Below are 15,105 nucleotides of genomic sequence, written 5' to 3'. Positions count from 1 at the left end.
GTCTGGCTCGTGAGGTTGCCGAGGCTCAGGGAGATCTTTCAGATGATACTCCTCGCCCTAGTTAGTCTTATTTTGGTCTTCTATTCTTTGTCTTTCCTTTTGTGCCATTGGTGGGGCACCTTGTACTTGACAGTTTTTACATATGACATTTTATGCCTTTATGCTTTTTTGTTATGAGTACTCAGTGTATTGATTGAAATTTTTTATTTCCAATGCTTACTAAGTATATCAACTCACAACCCTCATTGGTTCAGGTATCAGTATACTCTGAACACATGTCTTTCACGCGCCAAACTAACCTTACTCCATTACGTTTTTCATGATAACAACCATGGTAATATGAGTAGTATGATACTTCATCAAGTACCATAAACAAAACGGTCAGGTCGACCACCCTATAGGGTTGATGGACTGGCCGACCACCGTATAAGGGACATGGCTAGGAGTCCCCCTACCAATGCCTTTTTTGTTTTTGTTTATCGCACTTTCGGAACATATGTTGAACAAATGTCCTAGAAAAACTTGAGCTTGCTCAGTACTTAGAGTCATGTTCTCATTGCTTGTGTATACCCCGATTGGTATGTACTATATGTCCCCCAAGTGATCATGGGTTTAAAAGACTTGGTCACTGCTACTTGACCATGCCTTGCTTTGAGCGTTTAGACATATAGTATTATCCTTTTCACCCAATGATGCAAGCAGCAAATGCTTGTCCCTCATTGGTAGTCGGGTGATGGTTTCATACTCAGTAGTAATGATACCTATACATAGATGTCGATTGTTAGCAAGTGTCGATCATGATTCACGTAATCTCTCGTGTACTTGTTATAATGATTGTAGACAGAAGTGTCTAATTTGGACCAATCGGGTCTTGATGGGCTAATCGAGCCTGTAACGAGTCTTAGATCAAATTATAGATCAGTCCCTCAAGGATTAGATTCGATTATGATCCGATGATGGCAACTGGTCTTCGGGCCGCTCTCTTTTTTAATCGTATGGGTCGATAGGTTCCTCAAGAACCAAGATTGAACATGATCCATAATGGTGACAGGTCCTCAAACCAGTCTCTTGTTTGGATCTTATGGGTCGATAGGTCCCTCAGGGACCAAGATCGAACATGATCCAATAATTTGGCGACAAGATCCTAGGACTACTCTCTCTTTTTGGATCCTATTGATCGATAGGTTCCTCAAGAACAAAGATCGAATATGATCCATAACGGCAGCTGGTCCTTGGACCAGTCTCTTTTGTTGATCGTATAGGTCGATAGATTCCTTAAGAACCATGATTGAACATGATCAAATAATGACGACTGGTTTTCGGACCAATATTTTTTTTATCGTATAGGTTGATGCTTAGACTGTTTATCGATTGGTGCTGACTTAGCCTTCTTTTCTCCACTCTGCTCGGCCCCTGAGGTACTCCTCTTCTTACCGTTGCCCCCATTACTGCCCTGAGGGTTTGCGCCATTCTTGTATGCCTTGATAGTGGTCAGATGGTTTATGCATTTTTCTTCCTTCATGATAGCGTCATCTAGCTTCATGTATTTGTCTGCTCGGTCCAGGAACTCCTGCAAGGTGTTGATGGGGTTCCGTGGATGCTATCCACAAGGGACTACGATAAATTATTCCTACCGAGATGGCAACGAACTTCCATTCATCTCCTACTGTGGATGCTCGGTTTACTTCTCTCATGAATCTTTGTGTGTAGTCCTTCAGGGATTCATCCTTCCATTGCTTGATGTCAGCTAGTTGATTGACATAAATTGGTTGAATCCGCCAAGCACTGAAGACCTTACAAAATTCCTTCCTGAATTGCTCCCAGGAAGTGATGAAACCAGGTTTGAATTTCCAATACCATTCCAAAGTTGAGTCAAAGAGAGTGGTAGGGAATACCCTGCACCTATAATCATGCTCCACACCAAGTAACTCCATCTGATCCTCGAACTTTCCAATGTGTTGCACTGGGTCCTCCTTCCCAGTGTATGCTGGAAGTTTCGGGGTCTTGTACTTCGGTGGTGGTTGAGCGGCTTGGATCTTGGCACTGAAGGGAATCCCACTTTTATGAGCCAGCTCGATATTGGAAGGTTTCTTTGTCAGGCCCTGAACATCCATGATGAGTGCATCTATTTGAGCCTACACTGCTAGTGGGATTGCTGCTCCAGGTGGGGTAGACGTCCCTGGTACCCCCTCTTAAGCGTTGGTTCTCCTGTTTATGACCTCCCTCAGATCCTGAGGTTGTGCATCTTTCCCGAGCCTATCGAACACAGTATTGGTGTTGTTCATCGGTTCATTTCCCTTGTGAGACTGAGGGTGTAGGGGTGGTAGGTCTACCTTGCTCTTGCCAGTGCAATCTTGCCCCCAAGCCTCTCCTCCTACATAAATATAAGACTTTGAGCGACCATTTCCATTTCTGTCATGCCTCTCAGATGTCTGGCCTTCCTCTCCTGTGTCGTTTCATCTGTCCCCCTGGGAGGGGGCCTTCGGGTTGGTAACACTTTTACTCCGAGAGAAAGTGTTATTCTTTTTAGTCATGGAGGAGGGAGTCTTGGATTAAGCCTCTTCATCCTGTCTCTGGGAAAGTGCTCTGAGAGTGTCCTTGGGTTTCAAATCCTCCCCTGGGACTCCCTGTTACTGTTGTCTCGCATCCCTGCTGCTTTGGCCTGAGGCTCTCTCATCGCTTGAGCAGCAACTTCAACGTTAGCTAGGGCTAACTGGGTAGCCGCCTCCAGGGCCACAACAGCCTCTCGGTGCCTCCGATCAGCTTCCTGCTCCCTCTGGATTATCCTCTAGACCTGCTCATCTATCTCCCGTCGTTTTCATTCCATAGTCGCCCTCTGGAGGGCAATTTCTGCAGCAAAGGCCTCCTGCCTCGCCAGAAATTGCGCCATCTCCTCCTGGTGAGCATCTTGTGGATCTTCCACATTAGGTTGATCTCCAATCTCCACCTGAGGTTCGTTAATGGGATCAATGGGATCCTGAGTGGTGGAATCCCTAGGACCTATCTTCTTTGTCTGACTGGGTTTTGGAGGCATCATAAAACTGATGAGAGTGTGTTTCTTGATTTCGTACTCTCAATGAAAGCACCAAAATGTTGACCTGTGAAATTGGCCAACGGTCGTATGTACAGTATACGACACCTTTTGAACAAAATAAATATAATATACGACAAAGTACAAATATCTAAACAAACACACAGAAATTTATAGTGGTTTAGCCCTGTTCTGATGAACAGTAATAACCTAATCAACTTAGTCTTTAGTATTGAATCACTCGATAGACAATTACACAGATGAACTAAAGAGTTCACTTGTCACCAATTTGTCCAGAGTTTCTCTCCAGAAAATATCCGTCTAAAAATCGATCCAAAGATCCCCTTTATGAAGCCCTGGGTCCTTTATTTATAGTACCCAGGGGCTGTTACATGATCAGTAATACTGGGGATCGTGGTTTGGTGCATGATTATTGGGTAGTGAAGATATGTGTTTACCTCCCCATGATTATGAGATCGTGGGTCTTCTTGTTGTTTCTCTGGATCGTGGTTGACGATGCACAATTGAAACCTTCGGGAAAACGCTAAGTCTCAGTTGGTCTATAAGACTTAGGTGCTAGGCCCGATGACCCTTTAGATCTTTGGGTGCTAGGCCTAATGACCCTATGGGTGCTAGGCCTATTGATCTTCTGGGTACTAGGCCTGATGATCCTCTGAGTGCTAGGCCTATTGATCTTCTGTTTGAACGAGTGTGAACTTTATTCAGCGAAGTGTATTTGGGAGTTTAGGTCGACCACCCTATGAAGAATAGGGTGGACCGACCACCCATGTGGCTCTTGAGCATGTCAGGCCGACCACCCCTAGGGATTGGGGTCAGGCCGACCACCCCTAAGGGGTTTAGGCCTGGTCGACTTTCCTATAGGTCCTGAACCTATCCTTTTTTGCTCATCGGTCTTTTTTCAATACTTTGTCGTTTTTCTCTGACTTGTGATGCCACATGCCGCTTTCTCATTCGCCACGCCATCTCTTGAATTTTGAGGGATAATAATCTAAAAATAAAGGTTTTAATAAAATAAACAAAGGGACAAATTTGTATCTTATCGGTATCGTAAGCAACTAAAATATAACTTTTTACAAACTAAAAAAAACAAAAAAATTTGGAAAGCATGATTTCTCAATATTTTTCAAAATTTGGTAAGCTATGACGTGGTACCCTTATTTGTGTAAATAATTTGATTAAATGTATTTTTGTAAATACTTTAAATTTTATGTATATAATTATAGGGGAATTCTCCTATAGGGGCTTCACTTTAAGCCCTACCAGTGTGACTCTCAGTGTTCTCGACCCGTGAACAGTTTTCGCGCGCGATTTTTTTTTTATAACTGTGTATATTGTAGCTATTAGGGCATCCTGTAAATTTTCAGAAAATTCTGAATAGTTTACAGTACCAAAAACTAGGTTCAAACATGTTGTTGCACGCGTGAATAATTTTTTTTATGCGCGTGGAAAACATGTTTGAACCTAGTTTTCGGTACGGTAAACTATTCGGAATTTTCTGAAAATTTGCAGCATGCCCTAAATAGCTACAATATACACAGTCATAAAAAAAATCGTGTCGAAAACTATTCACAAGTCAAGAACACTAAGACCCCCCTATAATTATAAATTTCCCAAAAATATATAATGGTGGCCTGTATTTTAATATTAATTCAAAAAAAAAAAAATCTGGCAAGTTTTGATTGGACAGGTGATTTCTTCTGTCCCCTGTATTAGACACACTTTAATTTTCTTTCTATCAGAGTAAAGGTCAAAAAAAGAAAATAAAAAAGTGGTGAATGATGCCACCGTTTCCTTCAACCTCTACTCGGTTCCATATTCTTTCATCACCTTATTCTTCTCTGCTCCTCCTCAATCTCACCACCCTTTCCACGAAGACCTTCAACCCCACCACTATGCCCTTCTCTTCATCTTCATCACATTCACATTCACTTTCATCTTCCATAACCGACCCAAAACAAGAATCAGAAGACCAAAACCTGTCTCAGGTCCTCAATTACCATAACCAGACCAAGCATTCCTTCACTAGATACGCCCGAGGGCCTCATGGCCTTGACTGGGCTAACCAGCCCAACCCTTTCCGGAGGTTCGACTCTGCTCCAGTGTTCCCTCTCCTACACTACCCCACAGAGGATCAAAACGCGAACACTTCTACCACCATTGAAGCTCCTCCTTACTCATCTCTGTTTCTATCTCTCCCTCCTTCGAAACCCATTTCGAAATCTTCTATTTCCCAGTTTTTCTACGATTCTTTGGCTCTCTCCGCTTGGAAAACTATCGGGCTTTCGACCTGGTCTCTTAGAGTTAACCCCAGTAGCGGGAATCTACACCCCACCGAGGCTTACATTATAAGCCCACCTATTGACTCGGTTTCGGGTTCGGGTTTCGTGGCCCATTACGCTCCGAAAGTACATGGATTGGAAATTAGAGCCGAAATCCCATCTGGGTTTTTCCCCAGGTTCTTTCCCGAGAATACTTTCCTCGTTGCGTTGTCGTCGATTTTCTGGCGCGAGGCTTGGAAATACGGCGAGCGCGCGTTCCGGTACTGCAACCACGACGTGGGTCATGCTATCGCGGCGGTGTCGATGGCTGCGGCCGCCATTGGCTGGGATGTGAAGCTTCTCGATAGTTTAAGTCACGAGGATATGAAGAAACTCATGGGGCTCGAAATTTTCTGCGAGTTCCAAATTCCGTCTCGACCCATTAAAGGTAAGTTGCCTCTCATTGAATTCGAGCACCCTGATTGTGTTATAGCTGTTTTCCCAAGTGGGGCTGGTGGATTTGATGTTAATTATGAGGAATTGAGTTCTGCCATAGCTGAATTCTCCAAGTTGGAGTGGAAGGGAAAGCCTAATTTGTTGAGTAAAGAGCATATTTGTTGGGACATTATATATAGATCAGCTGAGGCAGTGAAGAAGCCTATAGAAATAGAAAGTAGATTCATTGTTGATCCATTTCAGAGTAGTGGAGTCGTTAGTGAAGGTGCATATAAGGAATTTACTGTAAGGGAAATAGTTAGAAAGCGAAGGAGTGCAGTTGATATGGATGGAGTTACTGTAATGAAGAGAAGTACATTTTATCAAATGCTGCTGCATTGTCTTCCTTCGGGTTCTGGTAATGAAGAGAAGCAAAAAAGGCAATTGGCATTGCCGTTTCGGGCTCTTTCATGGGATGCTGAGGTGCATGCTGCTTTATTTGTTCATAGGGTGCAAGGTTTGCCGCAAGGTCTGTATTTTTTGGTTAGAAATGAAGATCATTTTGGTGAGCTTAAGAAATCTATGAGGCCTGACTTTAAGTGGACGAAGCCTGAGGGTTGCCCTGATGAACTTCCTTTATACGAGCTTCTTATAGGTGATTACAGGCTTCTCTCTCAACGACTCTCGTGCAATCAGGTATGGTAAATGTTAATTCTTGTTGTTTTATACTTTTATATATAAAGATATATAAGTTGGACTGCGTAAAATCTGGTTATAATTGAGTTTTAGCAGAAAACAGAGATATTTTCAACTATATGCACTACTAAAGACAACTGTTTTACTAAAAAAGGATAAAAAGATGAAGGGTCTACTTTATAGTTATTATGAATTGAGGTGAGTCTATCTTTTGTATGTGAAAGAAGTGTACACAATTCATGAACCTTTTTAAAAAAGAGGCGGAGGTTCTTATTTTTCCATCCAACTATATGCCAACAGTGTTAGGCTTTTGTCACCTAGCATTTTCGTTTTGCAGTAGAAACTTTTTTGTATTTTGATTGTCAATAAATAACGTAACAACTATTTTTGAATCAACTCTGAGTTGTTTCTTGATTCAAACCTCCATTTTTACACTATGTATGAAGGATTTGTGTTGTTTCTTACAAGAAGAGCATTCAAAATGATGGTTAGTAAAACAATATATGAAAATATCCCAGTCTTATTAAGATATTGCATGCATCCATATACATGCAGGAAATAGCAAGTGATGGCTGCTTCAGTCTTGGTATGGTAGCTCATTTTGAGCCTGTTTTGCGCGAGAAAGTGTGGATGTATCCTCGATTGTTTTGGGAGACAGGAGTTCTAGGACAAGTTTTATACCTTGAAGCGCATGCTGTTGGCATATCTGCAACAGGAATCGGCTGCTACTTCGACGATCCTGGTATGGATTCCTTTCCTCGAATGATTATTGGGTTCCTTTCCTTTAGCAATTCTTTACTGCATGACATCCAGTGTGAAAATTTATTCCATGGTTATTGTTCTGGTATATGACTCAAAATAGGCAGTATTTGGTGATTAATCACAAGTGTTATGTTTCTCAAAATTAAAGTTTGGCGGTCCTTTAGTTTCGACTTTAACCTGGTGAGCAGATTTTGGGATACCAACAGAGCTGGACAATGTTAACTCTGTGGTTAAACAAAATCTACAAGCCACATTGTTGCATGGAAATCTAAGTTTGAAAAGTGATGATTCAATTTTCTTTGTCACACCATTTTCTCTATTTGCACATGGCACTACTGTGTATTAAAAAAACATTTAATTTTATTACATTAAGTAATCTTCAGCCTCACGTATTAAAATCCAAATGCTATTGTTGTTGCTATCCAGTGCATGAAGTGCTTGGGATAAAAGGATCAGACTTTCAGAGTCTCTATCACTTCACTGTAGGAGGTCCTGTTCTGGACAAAAGAATCATGAGTCTTCCGGCATATCCAGGCCCCAGAGTAGATGCTTGATGGAGTATGTTCTATGGGCTTGGAAAACCTCTGTTACTTCTGCCAAGGTGCCACTAGTCATCTATGAATAGATACTAAAACATTGAATCTTAAGTTCACCAATTGGGGGATTATAGGGAGAAAGCAGAATAAGTTTTAGTAGCAACACTAGATTTTTTAGGAGTCCTTGATATGTAATATACATCATACCATTATAAACTCCTGTGTTTATGTAGTATGAACGTGAATATACTGTTTTTTTAATAAAACATATATTGCAGAGGATGTTCCTGGAACTTTAAATATATGCGAACAATATTTTGGTAGAGAAGAGGGAGACCATAATAGAGAAGAAGTTGAATTTTTTTTTTATTACTAAAACATAGTTTTTACAAAAGAAATGTTATTTGATCTAATTAATGGGTTAAGTTTGAACAAACGTCTAGGAGGGTTATATTTTGTTTGTTTGACAACTACATAAATAAATTTCAAAGTTTTGAAAATTTAGGGTCAATGGCTAAAATAATAAGGGGGAAATGTATAAACAACTAGCAGCTAGAATTAAAGGCTATTAATAAGGTGAACAACTTAAAGTGCAAGTCAAAATTGATGTCAATTAGTCATTCTCTAAGAGAGAGAGAGAGAGTGAGAGAGAGAATTTTAAAGAGTTTAACAGTTTTTTTTATTGGTTTGAATTTTATATCAAGCAGAACAAGGAAAAATTCCATGTCCTGCCGTCTCTATACAATGTCGACACCGTATAATATAATAGTATAGTATATCAAAGAACAAAACAAAGCCACGAAACGAATACAGAATTGAAGCTGATATCACGAGTCTGCTACTAACCAAAAATCTATCGCACTAATTCAAATGGAGTCTACACCCGGGGAAAGCGCTCAATTTTGACCAATTGAGTTTAGGACCAGTCCAGCAGTTCACAACCCATGTTTAGATTCTGATGTTCCAAAGCCCCATCAATGCAAAAAAAGTTCTTGTACTTTGAAGAAATGACAGAACAATCAACATAAAAGCATGGCAATTGGAGCAGAGCAGCCTTAACCATGTGAGCCTCATCTCAAATAAAATCATAACATTAAAAGATCAGTCTTTTACCAAGCAAGGGCTGGCTATTCCCTCTTGCATCCACCCATGTAATTTGACCTCCTCGCATCTTATCCTGCTTCAAACTAGTTTGATCTTGGTAACCATTGCACCAATTGGGTACAGATTACCTCTGCTGACCAATCAATTTTGCTTGATGCTTGGACAGAAAACTCATCAGTCAACAACATCTGATGGAGCTAGTGATGCATTAAAATGGAAAACAGATCAAATTCATAGTTGAAAGGGTTACTCAATCCAAAAACACTGTCCATATCGTACTTGAATGAGTCCAAGAAGAGACCGAGGGAAAGCCCAGTCTTCCAATAGTTAAAGACTGTTATAAGGCTCTTAATCTTGTTTAAGAAAGGAAAAGAAGCTCTGTACATGAGTGCCCCAATCCCCTCTACAACAACCACAGCCAAGGCAGCAGATAGAATGTCCCAGTCACCTGTTTGCCCAATAACAGTAGCAAATGCAGTTGCGCAGTAAAATCCCGCCAAGAAGAAAAGCAATTTTAGTGGAAAACCTTTCCTTATTTCCTGAATTCTTGCTTCTAACCTGGTTTGGAAACTGAGAATTGCCCTAATTAATCGTGTTCTCCCATTACTGCCACTCGAAGGAGAAGGATCCGGGGCATTGTCATCAAGACTGCTCCTAATCAACCACACCATCTTCCTGTATCAAGTCAAAAGATATCCTCAAATAATTATAAGAGGATTTCCAAAACATTACTTTAGTTACATTTTCCTCTCAAACACATACCAAAAGCATATGCAAAATTATGTCCACGATCACCAAGTTACATATTATCAAGCAAGAAAATGTAAAACTATTATGAAATGACAAGCCATGAAGCCACTGGCATGGTGAAGATGATGTTCATTTAACTTCACAAGTTACTCTATGCTATACTCGATGTATGCATCAGCTAATTTTCTTTTATTGCATCAATATCAATTCTTCCTGACATTTATCGATATTTAGCATGCATGAAGAACTTACAACAAATACATTCTAATACTTAAATTCAGGAACAGATTAGATAGCTTTTAAAGAATATCACATCTAATCTGAGTAACTTGCTTCTCATAAAATGAAAAAAGTTCGTTTTTAGCAAAACTAGCGTCACCAACCATATTTATTCAGTACTCTGACAACTTACTTGGAGTTATTAGACAAAGAAGGTCGAGCTACACAGAAGAGAGAACACCAAGAATAGTGTTTCCAGTTAGCACAAACATTTTCTGGAGAGCATCCTGGAATGTTGAATGTTGCAACTGCAGAACTGATACACATGGGAGATGGAAGTATGGCATTTCTTGGACAATTAGGAGGCACGACAACACTTGCCATTTACCAAATGCTTACCTACAAGTAATAATACAATATGTTTTCCAAGTCATTACCTAAATATGTTAGAATAAGAAGATAAAGGGAAGGAACAACAACATAATTAAATCCTTAACATAATCTCTAATATTCACCTCAATAGGCCCATATAATATAGCTGATGAACAGGTCATGGATAAAATGGAATTCTTATATTTCATAAAATCTTAACATGCTCCTCAATGATATCTCTAAATTTCCTTACCATGCCCACCAAGCTAGCGATCCATGCACTAAAAGAGACAGAAGTATCATTTGGTGCAAAATAAACGTAGAGCATAAAACTTGCAGCATATGAACTGTTAAACTATCTTTTAGACTGATAAGTGTTTGCTTTCCTCCAGTTTTTCAGGAATATTGTTTCTAGGGAATTGTTGCATGGTCTAGAATCAGTTCCTATATAACCACATGTACATATCTGAAATAATCAATGAAAAATACCGTTCCTTAATTTCGCATAGTATCTAAGTCACATACTTGAATCATCCATTCAAAAACTTCAAAACTCAGAAATCCTCCAAATTTCAAACTGAGAAATCAAATGCAAACCCAGGAAAAAAAAATCCCAAAACAACTGTTTCAAAGTCACAGAATTTGGTCAAAATCACACACCAAAATCAAATTCCAAATTCAATGCCAGATTTCTAATCCAAAATCATAATCACATCTCAAATCCAAAAAAAAAAAAAAAACCAGAAAACCAAACAGTATTCCTTAAAAAAAAAAAAAGGAGGAAATTCGGACCCGCCAAAGACTGAAGCTCTCCGCCGCCGCTCGTCCTTCCGCGAAGCTCGACCACACCCAGAGACCGCCAAGAATAACCACGTCCTCGGTCCTCCCGCGAAATGCGAAGCGCCGCCTGCCGCTCCCGCTGCTGCTCTTCTTGACCGTTGCTAACCAGAACCAAGCCGAACTTCCTCAACTGGAAACGGCAGAAAAAGAAAACAATAAAAAGGAAAGGGTATTATTATTCTTAGATTTGGCCAGCGACAAGTGATAAGATGACAATTAAGAATTTAGCCTAAAGGTAAAGAAGAAAACCGTAACGATTTATACTGGTTCAGTCTAAAAATAATAATAATAATCTACGTTCACTTAGTGATATTATTAATATTGAATCTCAAAGTCGTGATCAAAGAATTAGGGTTATTGAATTTCACAAACCTTGAGAGAATTACAATCAAAAGATGGATAATTTTTTCTATCAGAAAAAGATTCACAGATCAAAAAGTCCCCTCCTTGGGTTACATGGCCAATGGGCCTTTAATTTTCCTTAATAACCGCGTATTAAGGTAATAAAAAGGAAATATTCAATGCAATTATTATAGAATTACAATCTTAGAAGTAAATAAATCAAATTATACGACCAGCCTGGTCGTATCTAATAGTTAAGCCTGACGAAGTGATGTGCCTCTGGTCGATAGTCGAACAGCACTTCCACCACGTGTGAGAAATTCTTGCCATGTCATCAGCAACCGTTTTTTAGGTAAACATTTACCTCCCAAGTTTATTTATGCAACCAGCAATAAGTAAACTTAGGAAACCGACCTTTCGCTTACTCCACAAAACCTGTTAGAGCCGCCCATGCCGTCTTGGAAAAATCAATTAATCATGTCTAATCAAGCCCTTTTGGTTTCCCAAAAACTTGTCTGACGGCTATTACACTTCCCCATACTCAAAAAATAATAATTAATGATTACCTCTTTTATCGTGTCGCAGTCACTATATATAATACCCAAAATTCATATTTTTACTTTTTACTTTTCACTCGCCATCTTCTTGTCAAGAATTCCTAAGAACCTCGACTTTCAGAGCCCAAAAAATTTGAGGAGTTTCCATCTCTGTTCTAAGGATCCACCATTCGAACGCTTAAAGCTCTTGTTTCAGACCCCTCTTTTCATCTAAGTAAGTTTTACGAACCTCTTGGATGTTTGAGATGTCATGCAAAACTGTTTTTTTATGTATTCAAATCTATGTTCTTGACTGAAACTGTTTTGGGGTAATGGGCATATTGATCGATGCTTGATAGGGAGGTGAAATAGTGTTGTATAGAAGTTAAGAGCCAATTTGATAGTCGAGACCATAGACTTAGGGCATAAAATCGAAGCAAAAATTTAATTTTTAGGCTAGTTGAAAAACTGGGTTTTTCCCACCCTCTCGGAGTTGAAAAAGTAGAAAACTTTTTACTTCTGCTTTTCAATCTGTTTCTCAAACTGCTCATATAAAACTTAGTGTTTTTGCTAGAATGCTGCTGGCCGTATAAAAGCTTAACTTTTATACGCGAGCAACGTTATTCTAACTCTCAACACAGATTTTTAGGCTTTACGTTCTCATCTCCCCCTTTCTCTGTTCGCGGCTTTTCATGCAAGATCCGTGGGGAGGTGAGAGACCCATCGACGACGACTTGCTAGCTCAATTGCTCGAGGATGAGGAGAAACCGTTGTTACTAATACCTGAAATTCCCTTTTCTCGTGCCACTTCAAACACTCCATCGACCCTCATCCAAAATATGGGTCGAGCAAAAACTAAAGCCCAAAACAAGAAACCTTCCAATCCTTCAAATTAGCCTGCTCCTCGGGCTGAAATTCCCTCGACCATTGGTCGAGAAAGAAATATCCCTGACCCTAGCATCCAAACTCACGCTCAACTTCGAAATGCCATTCAACTAGATGTTGAATGGTATGTCGCCCCTTCTAGCCGAGTAACAATTAGGATGATTGCGAATTATATTAAAAAATACGGACTTCCTGGGGTAACCTTAGTCCAACCCACCAAAGACCAAAGGGCAACTTGCCTGGAGGCGCTTTCAGCGCCTGGTCGAGGTATCACATTGAGGCAGGAGCTATCCTGCCTCTTCACTCTTTCTTCCAAGGAGTGGCCAACTATTTCGGGGTCGCTCCTTTTCAAATAACCCCTAATGGATATAGAATGCTCTCGACACTCTATATCCTCTATAGCCATAAGAAATGGCCTGTCCCCACACCACACGAGGTCAACTATCTGTTCGACCTAAATCCAACCCCAACCAGGAAAACACGGGGTTCTTCCACTTTTGTCACCAGGAAATGTCCCGTACTTTCCTGAGTGACACAACTTTTATTTCCAATGTGGGGAGGTACCACCTTGAGTACTTCTTGACTACGAACATGGTTGCCAACAATGTGGCCTTCACCCAAGGAGGTAATACTTTAACACCCCTGGTCGTTTATTTTTATTTAATTTTTTTTTTGCACTTTCCTTAGATTTTTAGCGCCTTTCAGGGCCATGGTTGCGACCAGACCCTACTCCAGACATGGGGGTTCGATCAGCCCTCTTGGCCAGTATGACTGACGTGGAGAAGAGCGTCAAGCATCTGGTCACAAAGGCTAACCTTAGGCTGGTTGGGCTTTTGGCTCCTCACCAGGATGTGAGGGAGTCAACAGCCTGGCGAGGAGATTCCCGAGCAGCACCCAGACGTGTCACAACCTCAAAGGAGGAGGATGACTGGAGTGACAATCAGGGAACCCTCTAGCATCCCGCGAGCTGCTGCTCCCCCCGCCCCACTGGTAAAGGGAAAAAGGAAAGCCACCGAACCTCCCACTCCCATCGACGAATCTTCAGATGAGAACGGTACTGATCTCTCGCTCTTAGATAGTTTGCCAATTCCCTGTCACTTATTTGACGGGGACGACAACTTTAAGTATACTCCAAACTTAAGTTCAGATTTCTTCCAAGCAGTAAGTAGTTCAGTAAGTAATGTAGCGACCAGTAGTTGTAGCACAGGTACTTTACTTATAATCTCTTTACTTTCATTTTTATTTCCGCCTATATATCTTCTCTCACTGCTTGTGTTGTTTCTTTTTGTGCAGATATGTCATCTGAAGATGTGTTCGAGCATTACAAAGCTGCCGCTGCATCTTCAGGCAGGAAGAAGGACAACAAAAGGACTCAGGGGGAGAGCAGTAAAACCACCTCAAAGAAGGCCCGAGCTGAGGACTCTCCAGCCACTGTCCCTTCGAAGGAGAACACGCCACCTCCATCACCACTCGAGCAGCCAGCCTCAACTCCTCCGGTCGACCAGGACGCTACTCCTCCAACACCTGTCGAACAGCACCCCACACCTCAGGACCCTACCAGCCGAACACACCACACTCAGCCTTCTCAGCCTGAAGGCTCTTTGTCCAGCTCCGTGGTCAGCTCAGCCAGGGAGAGGATATACAAGATCTCCAAACATAAACGCAGTCAAGAGGCCATTGACAACACTATTTCCATGGAGACCGACCAAATACTCAACCGGGGGCTGAATGAGATGATTAACATAAGTTATTTCCTGATGCTGAATAATTTGCTTTTGATTTTCTGCCATCGCCTTACCCTTTTCATCTGATTGTAGAGATTGCTGACCATGACCGCTGGCTGGCACCGTGCGGGTGCAATGGTTTCCAAGACCAAAAATTTTGACGCCAGGCTTGCTGAGGCTAAGAAAGCGCTTGAAGAGAAAAATGCTGACCTGTTCGAGAAGAACAATGAGCTAACCAAGCAGAGCGGCGAGTTGCTTGAGAAAAGTGCGGAGCTGTCTAAGCAGAATGAGGGGCTTCTCGAGCAAAAAGCCACTTTGACTGATGAGCTGCTGGAGAGTTAAGATGCCCTGAAGAAATCCAATGAAGACAAGGAAAAATTCAGGGAAAGCACCAAACTCAACTACCAACAATCCAAACAGCTCAAACTTAATTTGATTGCTAGCAGGCAAGAGACGGAGGAGCTGGAAAAATGTGTGAAGGAGCTTGAGGAACTCGAAGCCAAGAACTTGGAGAAGTACAAGGAAGCCACTCATCTTTGCTTCTACGAGTTTTGGAAGCACAACCGAAAGGCTAACTTCAGCTACCTATCAGAT

The 15,105-nt window shown here is 41.1% G+C and overlaps 3 protein-coding genes across 3 annotated transcripts; 2 read left to right on the top strand and 1 right to left on the bottom strand.

Moving 5' to 3' along the window:
* Nucleotides 1–4,797: 4,797 nt before the first annotated feature.
* On the top strand, nt 4,798–8,021 carry LOC133777921 (uncharacterized). Its single transcript, XM_062217687.1, has 3 exons — nt 4,798–6,441; nt 6,997–7,183; nt 7,630–8,021. The coding sequence occupies exons 1-3, from the start codon at nt 4,828–4,830 to the stop codon at nt 7,755–7,757; spliced, it is 1,929 nt and encodes a 642-aa protein (XP_062073671.1). The 5' UTR covers nt 4,798–4,827; the 3' UTR covers nt 7,758–8,021.
* A 373-nt stretch (nt 8,022–8,394) lies between these two features.
* On the bottom strand, nt 8,395–11,232 carry LOC133777920 (uncharacterized). Its single transcript, XM_062217686.1, has 3 exons — nt 10,977–11,232; nt 10,006–10,211; nt 8,395–9,518 (listed from the first exon to the last, which is right to left on the bottom strand). The coding sequence occupies exons 2-3, from the start codon at nt 10,194–10,196 to the stop codon at nt 9,041–9,043; spliced, it is 669 nt and encodes a 222-aa protein (XP_062073670.1). The 5' UTR covers nt 10,197–10,211; nt 10,977–11,232; the 3' UTR covers nt 8,395–9,040.
* A 2,146-nt stretch (nt 11,233–13,378) lies between these two features.
* On the top strand, nt 13,379–14,853 carry LOC133779766 (uncharacterized). The gene is made up of 3 exons (XM_062219681.1): nt 13,379–13,412; nt 14,081–14,403; nt 14,605–14,853. Exons 1-3 carry the CDS (start codon nt 13,379–13,381, stop codon nt 14,851–14,853), a joined length of 606 nt encoding a protein of 201 aa, XP_062075665.1.
* Nucleotides 14,854–15,105: the final 252 nt, after the last annotated feature.

Source organism: Humulus lupulus, chromosome 5 (assembly GCF_963169125.1).
Source record: "Humulus lupulus chromosome 5, drHumLupu1.1, whole genome shotgun sequence".
Classification (NCBI taxonomy): domain Eukaryota; kingdom Viridiplantae; phylum Streptophyta; class Magnoliopsida; order Rosales; family Cannabaceae; genus Humulus; species Humulus lupulus.
This window is presented reverse-complemented; position numbering and strand designations above follow the sequence as displayed.

Excerpts from the sequence above, each read along its gene's own strand:
- LOC133777921 (XM_062217687.1), top strand. The coding sequence starts at position 4,828 with ATGATGCCACCGTTTCCTTCAACCTCTACTCGGTTCCATATTCTTTCA. Across the intron at positions 6,442-6,996 it reads AACGACTCTCGTGCAATCAG|GAAATAGCAAGTGATGGCTG; the intron begins GTATGGTAAATG and ends ATATACATGCAG. Across the intron at positions 7,184-7,629 it reads CTGCTACTTCGACGATCCTG|TGCATGAAGTGCTTGGGATA; the intron begins GTATGGATTCCT and ends GTTGCTATCCAG.
- LOC133777920 (XM_062217686.1), bottom strand. The coding sequence starts at position 10,196 with ATGGCAAGTGTTGTCGTGCCTCCTAATTGTCCAAGAAATGCCATACTT. Across the intron at positions 9,519-10,005 it reads TCTTTGTCTAATAACTCCAA|GAAGATGGTGTGGTTGATTA; the intron begins GTAAGTTGTCAG and ends GACTTGATACAG.
- LOC133779766 (XM_062219681.1), top strand. The coding sequence starts at position 13,379 with ATGGTTGCCAACAATGTGGCCTTCACCCAAGGAG. Across the intron at positions 13,413-14,080 it reads TGTGGCCTTCACCCAAGGAG|ATATGTCATCTGAAGATGTG; the intron begins GTAATACTTTAA and ends CTTTTTGTGCAG. Across the intron at positions 14,404-14,604 it reads GCTCTTTGTCCAGCTCCGTG|AGATTGCTGACCATGACCGC; the intron begins GTCAGCTCAGCC and ends ATCTGATTGTAG.